Raw genomic sequence first — 10,484 nt, forward strand, 5'->3', positions numbered from 1 at the left:
GTCTTGTTTGGGTGATTGACCAGCCGAATTCGAATTTTGAAACCCAAGCGCTCTCTCCCGCTGCCACTCGCTTTGGAGCTCACACACTCCCAAAATCTCTCTGTTTTTGAAATTCCTTTGTCACGCGCTTTTTCGCCTCACGGTCACACCCAGAGGTACCGAGGCGGTAATTCGGCTTGGGTTCAATGTTCAACACTTCTAGGGTTTCTTTACCATTTCTCTCTTCCCATAACCTTCCGTTTGGCTGCCGAGAAATATTCCCATTTTCCGTCGTTTGCTTTCCCGAGGAAGTAACCGAAAAAAAAAATGAAAATTTTTCTTCTTTCTTTTTTGTTTCCCCTTTTACTCCAGTTTTCTCGGCAGCCAAACAGGGCTGTACGGTTCCTGATGTATGTGAGCTCTGGGGCCCAGAGAATTTGTTGGTTGCTACAAATTCTGAAATTCCTGTTTTTGCTCTATAATTATTTTACACGAAATCCAGTAATTTTTATCTTGCTTTATAAATTAATGTATGCTTTTTTGTTTTCTTGGCAGATGGAAGCTCTCTATTCGAAGCTCTACGATAAGTACACTAAACTCAAGGTGTCTCAGCTCTTCACTTTTCTTTCTATTCCTTTGGTACTGTGAAAATTAACTAACGTGACACTGTTTATTTGCTTAGTATCCATATATGTTATAATGCTATGTTTGGTCACTGAGAATTTTGTGAGGTTAGATTGTTTGGAGTCTTTTAATATTCTTTATTTTTGGTTCTTAAGAATATGGGAAACCAATTTAGTTGGCTATTGATTCTTTACCATATTTATGAACTAGACAGTGTAAAATATATAGTTCTTTTTTCTTCTTCTTTTTTTCTTACACATGCTTTTTCCCTTTTTCCTTTTTGTGCAGACAAAGAAATGGTCTGAATTGGATAAGCTAAGTAAAGATCAAGAAGAAAAATTTGTGAATTATATGAATGGTATGTATTTTCCGGTTTATACTGTGTATTGTCCCTATTTTTATGGTTTCTTTTGTGGCCACCTCAAGTCTACCGTCACGATTCTGCTGCAATATTTAAAAGCTGGGTGTTTAGAAATTTTCTGTTTTCCTGCTTTCTTTTTTTTTTTTTTTTTTGTATATCAACTGAACATCAGGGTACCTTTCTATTGGCTTGGGGATAAAGAACCCTATAAAGTATGGTTTTTTCTTTTTCACTTAAACTTAGAGAATCCTGTTAAGCTAATTGAAGCTAATAACATTTGTCATCAATTGGACTCTACTCAACTACTATTACAGTCACAATAGTTAAAGCTCAAGCTTTAAGCTTCTAATGAAGTAAACTGTTTCATCACAATTTCCTCACTTGTTGCAGCTGCAGAGGAGCTGATACAACACTTAAAAAATGAAAATGACCAATTGCGTGCTCAGATTGATGACTTGAGAAGTGAAGTGGCTTCAACCAGGCATGCATTCCTACTCATGTTAAATTTTTGCTTTGCTTAGTATAGTTTTTTGCCCCCTCTTTAAGTACCACTTATTGAACTTTTGGCGGAGTCTAAATATCGTGTAAAGTTGAAGAAACCTTGATATTTCTTTCATTGACATGTGGTGAATATGTATATACAAGCTGTACATGGTTCCAGCCCCTTGATTGTTGGGCTGCTATCAGAAGAAATATTTCAGCAACTAAATTATTAACAGAATCTAAATAATACATAATTCATACATTTGAACTTAATTTCTCAATTGAGTTCCTACAAAAAAAAAAATTCTCAATTGAGTCAATTATATTTTTCCCTTGTTCAATTTCAGGTATGTTTAGCATGTCTAATGATTACAGAATCTAAAATATATTTTACTTTCATTTTCAGGTCCACCAATGATGAACAATTTGCTGACTATCAAAAAAATTTAATGGAAGAGAGCCAGAAGAGTAAGACACATGAATTGGTTCAATTGGTGCTGCTTGTAACTCTTATACTGGCTTACTAGTTTGGTGTGCATAATGTTGTTTCATCTTAGACAACCCTAGATGAGAACAATAGGAATTTCTTCCTTGCTTCTGTGGAAAACCAGCACGGGTGCTGTGCAGTGATGACTGGTTACTCATGCATTAAGATTATTTGCCTGGTTTTGAGAGCATTATAATCCCTGCAGTGATAATCAGCCAATTGTCTTGGAAGGACTGGAACATGATGTAAAAGTGGTTCTTCTAGTGGTTTAAGGGGACCTGATACCTGTACCAAGTTTGGTACAATAGAAATAAGTTTTTTTTTTGTGTGTGTGTGTGTGTGTGAGAAAGCAGGTTAAGTATGATAGATCAGAGAGGATTAGTAATATCGGTGTGTGTGCGTGTGCATGCGCGTTCGCGTTAGAAAGCGGGTTAAGTATAATAGATCATAGAGGATTGATTAGTAATATCGGTATTATGATATTGATGCAGTCCGTTGTGTGTGTGTGTGTGTGTGAGTAGAAAACAGGTTAAGTATGATAGATCTGTGTGTGTGTGTGTGTGTGTTAGAAAGCAGGTTAAGTATGATAGATCATAGAGGATTAATAATATCGGTATTATGATAATGATGTGGTCTGTTGTGTGTGTGTGTGTGTGTGTGTGAGTAGAAAGCAGGTTAAGTATGATAGATCAGAGAGGATTTGTAATATCGGTATGATTATAATGATGCGGTCTGCTACACATAATATCGAGGGCAGCCTAGATGATCAACATCTTTTGGTAAGAAGAAGAAAACAATGAACTTGTTGATTGGAACAACTGAAGAGTCAAAAGATGAATATATTTTTGTTTAAGAAAGCGAAGGTCGTTTTTACATGTGGAAGTTTGGAGAGAACGCAACTTTAAAACTTCAAAGATTGTGAGAGGACGGAGATAGAGTTAAAAGCCATTGTGTTCAAAACTCTTTATGTTTGGATGGCTGCCTATAACTGTTCTCATTTTTCTCATTTCTTGAATTTTTTTATTTATGTTTTTTTTTCCTGCTTCTTGATTGGTGTTTCTCTTGCATACCTCCCGTGTACTTAGGTTGCGTCCCTTTGCGCCATTATTGATGGCATGGGTTGGAAGTGGCCAGTAGTTCTTTTGAAGGAACGGCAGGAGTTCATCAAAGCTACATTGCCTGACCTCGTGCAATAGAGTGAATTGAGATTGGGTAAAGAGGGTGGAATAAGTTGCTTCCTCGGGAGTTAATCATAGCATGCCATACTATGATACATTACTTATCTCTACGGGAGAGATTGAAAACTCAAAATAAGTTGCTTCCTCGGGATACTATCTAGGATGTTAGATGTCCCCTTTGCAATCAAGAGGATGAAAACCTCAATCATTTATTTTTCTCTTGCCCTTTCTCAATAGGATTTCGCATTTGCTTTGTAATAAGTGAAACTTGCCATGAGACCATATGAAGTGGGGGGATACGATGCAGTGAATGGTTACTAGCTTCAGTAACAAGTCCATGTTAAGTATGATCGCAAACTGATGTTTACAGCTCCAGTATATTCCATTTGGCAAGAAAGGAACACTAAGGTGTTCAATGGGAGGCCTAGAAGTGTTATTAGTGTCCTCTTTGATATTATATTCTGGATTACAATGGCAGTAGCCCCATGGTTGGCTTTAATCCTTCATAAGAAAATAGATAGTTGATAGGGTCTTGGGGCATATTGAAGGATGTACTGAAAGTTAGATGAACCCCTTCTATCTTCTGTTTCTCTCTTAAGCTCGGTAGGGCTTCCCCCTCCTCCTGTGGGAGGGGGTTGTTTTCAGAGATATGCCCTGGAGCTTCTGTATTGTTATTTGTTCAATGAATTCTTGCTTACCGGGAAAAAAGAAACTAGTAAATTTCAACCCATATGAATCTTCAATTGACTTTCGTAAATAAACGAAATTTTGTTGAAAACCTTAATTGTTGGTAATTATGGTAATGTCTCTGTCATATGATTAATCAATTCATCTTTATTCTGTGACTGTCAATCAATTCCCTTTCATCATTAAGAGGATAAATTTATGGCAGATAAAGCTCTTGCTGAAGAATTAGAAAAGCTCCGAAAGCAACAACAGGAGGGAATTTTGGGTAGTATAAAGGATGGTGAAAATGTTAATGCACAACTGAATATGCCTGGAGGTGCACAAGGTATGTCGGAAGTGTCCAATAGGTCATCCAGAATAATGACAAGAAAACGTAGCAGGCTTTCTGGCACTGTGAGTCAAGATGATGCTATGCAAAGAGAAGCAGCAAAAAACTTGTCCAAGGAAACTGGGTACAGTAATGCTGCTGTAAATGTTCAGCAGGTATATCAGTTAATCCTGCATACTTTGAGCAGAAATTATTGATTTTACCTTTTTCTTTCTGACCACTTTTGTGTAACCATCCAGCCGGAATGCTGTAGAAGAACTATTGACGCATCAGGTTGGTGTTGGAAATGAATTCTGACATTTTACATGGCATTATGTTTTTGGTTTACCTCATGAATGATAGTATTTTTTAGGCGGTGCCCTGAAAGAAAGTGGCTCTGCTAACTGCTTCTTTCAAGCTTTTGTTGAGTACTTGGTGGGCATGAAACTATCAGCTGTTAATCAAACTCAAGGAATGTGCATCTCAGCCCTGCATCAATCAAGTGGTAATTCATCAATCTGGAATTATTCTTTTAATTCCTTGACTTTGGTGTATCCATATTTCTTTGGCTAAACTACAAATTGGTCCTGCAAGTTTGGTTTTGTTGCCAATTTGGTCTCTCAAGTTCTGATTTGGTCAATTTACTTCATACTTTTAGATCACATTCTAAAGACATAATCTGGTGTCCGAACTTTTTAGGCTTGAAAACTTAAACCGTTGAACTAGGATTTAGGCTTGTTTGCTATACTCCTGCCATGAGCTTTGCATAATAAGTTAATTTTTTACCATAATTGTCACAGTTAAAAAAATTGTTGCTTCTTACAGCCTAAGGTAATCCCTTTCCAATCTTATCTGGATCTCTGGGGGTTAAGACCCTATGCAGCATGGCTAGTTCTTAGAAGGGGAAAAAAGTATATGTACTTATACCTTGAAACTTGTCAGATACGTCATAAACATATCATTATTATGGAAAAAATGTTGTAAAGTATATTCTTTTGCTATTGATCTTTGGGTTGAATGGATCTCCTTCCCCATACTCAAGGGAAGGAAGATGTCAGGTTTGACCCTATAAAGTACACGAGTCGTGTTATCCCAAAGGACCAAAAAAAAAAAAAAAAAAAAGAACATATCCAATACTGCTTGGGCTCTCCTAGACACGTATTAGCCATGCCTCTCAAACATTAGGATGCAACCGTTTTCTTTATGGAAAAAAAATATATAATCTTTAGAAAACATCAAGGAAGTGTCTGACATAATTTTGACTAATGTTCAAATCAAGGATGTCTGCATGATAAAAATAAAACTAAAAAACTAAGGTTCAAATAAGAATTGTCACATCGGTATCGTACACCTACCCAATATATAGCTCAAAAAAGCTTGTTTAATTGTGTCTACTCAAGCCTCGAAAACCTCCCACAATTTAACTTTCTGCACACGTCGCTTCCTGGGCCATGTGTTTCAGTCTGTGTTTCTTAGGCAATTTTGGCTTAATTGGGATTCTTAGCAGAACTAAGTTTTGGCTTCAAGCATTTCATGGATTGGTTACTGCATTTTGAACACTACTTTCTGATCATTGTGACATCAGGGTACTCATTCAGTCTAACATGGGTAGATAAAGCAGCTGGAGAGGAAGCAGAACTGCTGTACCGTGTCTTATCATTGGGGACATTTGAGAGAGTAGCACCAGAATGGATGAGGGAAGTCATTATTTTCAGCACAAGCATGTGTCCAGTCTTCTTTGAAAGGGTATCCCGTGTTATCAAGCTGCACCACTAGTGGCCCTCTTCCCAAGCTCAGTTTAGATTGCTGTTTCTTACAATCTGAAATTCTGCAAGTCCTTGTAAATCAGCGGCTGTGGCAATGGACTTGATAGACTAATCTAACCATCTTTCTGCATTAGACCAGGGAAGTAAGCACTTTGGTATAAACTGAAAGATCTTATATGTAAATCCTATGATTCATGGATATTATCAATTAGCGGTATGATTTTCTCAAAAACAAAATAAATAAATCTGAGAATGTATTCAATGTACAACTTGCTCACACAAGGATTGGTTTTTCTTTGTAACTTAAAGGTGGTGAATGATGTGCGAATGAGAATTTGTATTGAAGTTGAAATATTATGGTTTGGTGAATTGGTGCAAGTCCTTTTCTTCGTTGGTTGGGAACCATCATAAGATAACAGTTGCTCATTATATTGGGGCAGGTGGGTTCAGTTGTACACCTCTGCAGTAAATTCAAAAATAATGAGAATAACAGAATGCTAATTAACCTATAATTTTTTTAACTGTTAATATTTAATTTCAAGTTTTTCACAAGAAAGAGAGAGAACTGAATGAAATTTGGACCGTTCAAAAAACTAAAAAAGATCTTTAAAAAAGAAAGAAAGATATATCAGGATATATTAATTATAAAATTCAGCTGAAAATAATCGTGAAATTCACAGTAATAAGCTAACATAATATTATATGACTCGTATAAATAAACAGAGTTCTTTAAGTCACTTATCTAATTTGCATATAACATAATAATATACCATTAAATTTCGGCTCAAATAGAGCAAGCAAAAATATAATATAGATTTTTGTTAGGAAAATGTTTAGACTACTACAATTTTTATTATAATAATTCATTTACAAACTCATTCGGCAATCCACGTGAATTCTACTTGGGTGAAAAAATTTTGACAGATAAATTTAATTATTTAATGATTATCGTGGTAATCATCACATAGATTATCATTTCAATTTATAAGGAATTAAAATAAAAACTGTAGTACCTTTTAACAAATTAAATTTGAAAAAGGGAAATAAAAGCCATACTTGCAAAACAGGAGCTGGTATGTGTCACGCATTGTGCGCATGTTAGCAAAGTACAGAGTTCAAACTAGCCGTTGTGGACGGAATAAACGCAATGCCGAATCTACCCCCGTCTCGCAACGTTCGGAAAATTTTTTTGAACCCCCACCAAATCCCCAAATCACGTCGTCTCGACTCTCCCACACCTTTTTAAGCCTTGAAATGTTCAAGCACCCATACTCCAATACAACTTTTCCTGATCTCTCTCTCTCTCTCTCTCTCTCTAATCACATTTATTGGATTAAAGAAGAAGAGAAGAAGAAAACCCTTCTCATATTTCTTTCGTTTCCAATCTTGCAGTCTGCCTCTGCTTTGTTTTCTTTTGTTGGGTTTCTTGAATCTGTTTGTGTGTTGGGACCCAGAAAACGATCTATGGCAACCATTAATGGGTACACTGAGACTGCTCAAGGCTACCAAGCCAATGGCAATAATACTCGGGTGAATGCTGCGGCGTCACCGCCGAAACAGCCTCACCCTCCGGCAAAGAACGTTGATTCTCAGTCTGTTCTTAAAAGGTTGATGTGGGTTCTTCAAGATTTGGATTTTTTTTATTTTTTTTTTATTTTTTGTGTGTTTTTTATTTGCTACTGTTTCTATGATGGTTGAAGATTGCTATGATAAGGTAGATGCGTTTTTATTGTTTTTCTGTTTTTCTTATGGGTCTTTGAGTTCTTGAATTGGGTTTTTGTTTCTGTGTTTGGATGGATGTGAAGTGAACTGCACAATCTATTTTATTGAAGGTGCCTTAGAAAGTTAGATGGGTTTTTTAGGGTTTGGGTTTTATTATTTTTATCTTTTTGTCATGGATCTTCAAGTTCTTCTTGAATTGGGGTATTGTTTCTTTGTGTATACCAATAACTGAGTTCATCCACACAATCTGTTTGTAAAAAGGTGTCCTAGAAAGCTAGATGGGTTTACTTAAATATTGGGTTTTTGTTTCTTTTTATTGTCTCTCTGTGAATATTGCTGTTCACTATTTGAATTGGTTCTTTTAGGATTTTGTCGGGTTCTAATCCTATTTCCTGTATTATTGCTTTTTTGAAACAGGTTGCAGTCTGAGTTGATGGCCTTAATGGTAAGAACCATGCGATGCTCACATTTTTTCTTCCAGTCCTGGAATTTTCTGTTTGGATGCTGATAAAATTTAGTGGGAACAAGAAAATAAAGATTTTAAAAACTTTAGAAGTCTTTGATTTCCCTCTTTTCTAAGCAGCCAAACCACTAATTATTCTGGTGATCTAGGGTTTTTTTGTTAAATTTTCTTTGTTTTGAATTATAGATGAGTGGGGAATCTGGCATATCTGCCTTCCCTGAGGAAGACAATATATTCTGCTGGAAAGGGACTATTAATGGAAGCAAAGATACAGTGTTTGAAGGAACAGAATACAAACTATCCTTCTCGTTTCCAAATGACTACCCATTTAAGCCCCCAAAGGTCAAGTTCGAGACGGTCTGCTTCCATCCCAACGTGGACAACTATGGAAATATTTGCTTGGACATTCTTCAGGTACTGCTCTTTTTTCCATGCTTTTTCGCTGAATATAATCTGAATATATGAGAAGTCTATATAATCTGAATATATGAGAGATCTATATCTGTAGGATAAATGGTCATCAGCTTATGATGTGAGAACCATCTTGTTATCAATCCAAAGTCTGCTTGGAGGTAATTCTTTCTTCTTCTTTTAATGTGTTTTTAAGTAAAAAACCAGTTTTTATTTTTCGACTAATCTGACAATTTTTTTCCTTTGTGAAATTCAGAACCAAACGTTAGCTCACCTCTAAACTCCCAAGCAGCACAGCTCTGGACCAATCAAGAAGGTGATTATATATATATTTTCCTTTTGTCTTCTTTCTTTTTACTTGTTCATGGACGAGTGTCTGAAAATTGCTTCCTCTGTCTCTCGCAGAATATAGGAAGATGGTGGTGAAGTTGTACAAGCCTCCAACTGTTTAGTTTCATGTGTTTAGGAGTTTCTCAGTTGAAGTTTATAGAAGCCTCTCTCTTTCTTTCTCCTTTGGTCTTTCTTTTTGGAGAAGAGAGACTGAATTGAGTTTTTTTTTTCTTTCTTTTTTTTATTTACTGTGGGTTTACATTCTTTAATCTTGTTGGAAACTCATGGTCCTTGATGATGAATGAATGCTACAATTGTTGTTTACAGTCCCCTCTCTCTCTCTCTCTCTCACACACACACACGCCATGTCCCTTGTGTAGTTATGTTGTCTCTCCATTGCAACTATTTGGAAATTTTTGACAGACTCTGACCAATCTGTATTCCATCTAAAAAAGTCTTGTGTATTATTCTTCCAAGGAAATGTTCATCTTAAAAGAAATACAGCGCATGGATTGCCCAACATCTTTGAATCGATCTAGATGTACCTACCATAAACCTGTAGACTTGATCTTGGTTGTTAATTACCATCCAGTATGGAAGAAAGGAATTTATCTTCTTTCTCTACCATAATTTCTCTCTGACAGATAACAGAATTTATACGGGATTCCCAAGGGATAAGAACAAAAGAGAATGGAAGATTAACTAAACCTGTCAAGTTAATCTAGTAGAATGGAAGATTTGTTTATGGTCCGTAGGTTAGGAGGAGGAAGGGGGGGTTCGAGCAATTTTCATCCGGATGAGAAATGGAAACCTGATAAAGTTTTGGAAATCACGTGGGAACTAGAAGGGATGCATAAGACCCTAATAATCACATCGACACAACCCCATCAGCCATAGAAGGTGCAGAAAGGGGTAACAAATGGCCTCTACACTGGACTATGTGCATCAATTAGGGCTGAGCAAATCCTCGCAAAACCCACACCGCCTCGCAAAGCCTAAAACCCGCACCCATGGTGCGCCCCCCCCCCCGGGGAGATTTTGAAAAAAAAAAAAGGCAGAAAAAGGTGAAGCAAGCAGCCTGTAGCCCTTTCAAGTTTCAACTTTTCTTACTTTCCTACTAACTTTTAACTTCTAACCTAACCCTAACTTTAACTTCTCTAACTCCCTAAGCGCCGCAACCCGCATCACTCCGCCACTCGCCTCACTAGGCATCGGCCCTCACGCCCTCACCTCCCCACACACACGGACACACCCGCAAGCCGCAACAGAGGAAGCGAAAGGCCCCTGCAGTCGGCAGTCATCACTTAATCGCCTAATAGGTACATCTCCAGTGATCTTCCGTTTCAAATTTTAGTTTTTTTCCTCTCTTTTTTTCCCATGTTCGATGATGCCTGTATATATATACTTTAAGGTTATTTTTTGTTTTGATGAAACTCCATATTTACTATTTAGTAAAAGAGAAGCTTGTTTATCTGTGTTTGGATGTTGGAATGGGGTTCTGGTCTATCTGTGTTGGTGGTTGGATTTGGGGTTTTGGTCTTCCAAATGTATCTGCTACCTCAAGAAAGCTGATAGGAATTCCCCCAAAAACAAGCATAACCAGCGGGGATCCCCGCCCATCCCCACCCGCCCCGTGCGGGTGCATGAGGTTTTTCGTAGGGTGCAGGGTCAAAAAATCCCCATCCC

General features: G+C 37.1%; 2 protein-coding genes across 4 annotated transcripts; both read left to right on the plus strand.

Moving 5' to 3' along the window:
* LOC133878120 (uncharacterized) lies at positions 1–6,241 on the plus strand. 3 transcript variants are annotated; one of them, XM_062316623.1, is made up of 9 exons: positions 1–166; positions 535–582; positions 892–961; positions 1,355–1,445; positions 1,854–1,915; positions 4,005–4,282; positions 4,367–4,400; positions 4,480–4,611; positions 5,692–6,241. In XM_062316623.1, exons 2-9 carry the CDS (start codon positions 535–537, stop codon positions 5,880–5,882), a joined length of 906 nt encoding a protein of 301 aa, XP_062172607.1. In that variant the 5' UTR covers positions 1–166; the 3' UTR covers positions 5,883–6,241. The 3 variants fall into 3 exon arrangements, with proteins under 3 accessions (XP_062172607.1, XP_062172606.1, XP_062172608.1); XM_062316622.1 differs by having other exon boundaries at positions 2–155; XM_062316624.1 differs by lacking the exon at positions 1–166 and adding an exon at positions 363–422.
* Positions 6,242–7,043: 802 nt separating this feature from the next.
* Positions 7,044–9,124, plus strand: LOC133877952 (ubiquitin-conjugating enzyme E2 20-like). The gene is made up of 6 exons (XM_062316414.1): positions 7,044–7,479; positions 8,012–8,039; positions 8,244–8,471; positions 8,566–8,629; positions 8,725–8,784; positions 8,874–9,124. Exons 1-6 carry the CDS (start codon positions 7,127–7,129, stop codon positions 8,918–8,920), a joined length of 780 nt encoding a protein of 259 aa, XP_062172398.1. The 5' UTR covers positions 7,044–7,126; the 3' UTR covers positions 8,921–9,124.
* Positions 9,125–10,484: the final 1,360 nt, after the last annotated feature.

The sequence above is a fragment of the Alnus glutinosa genome, chromosome 9, assembly GCF_958979055.1.
Source record: "Alnus glutinosa chromosome 9, dhAlnGlut1.1, whole genome shotgun sequence".
NCBI lineage: Eukaryota > Viridiplantae > Streptophyta > Magnoliopsida > Fagales > Betulaceae > Alnus > Alnus glutinosa.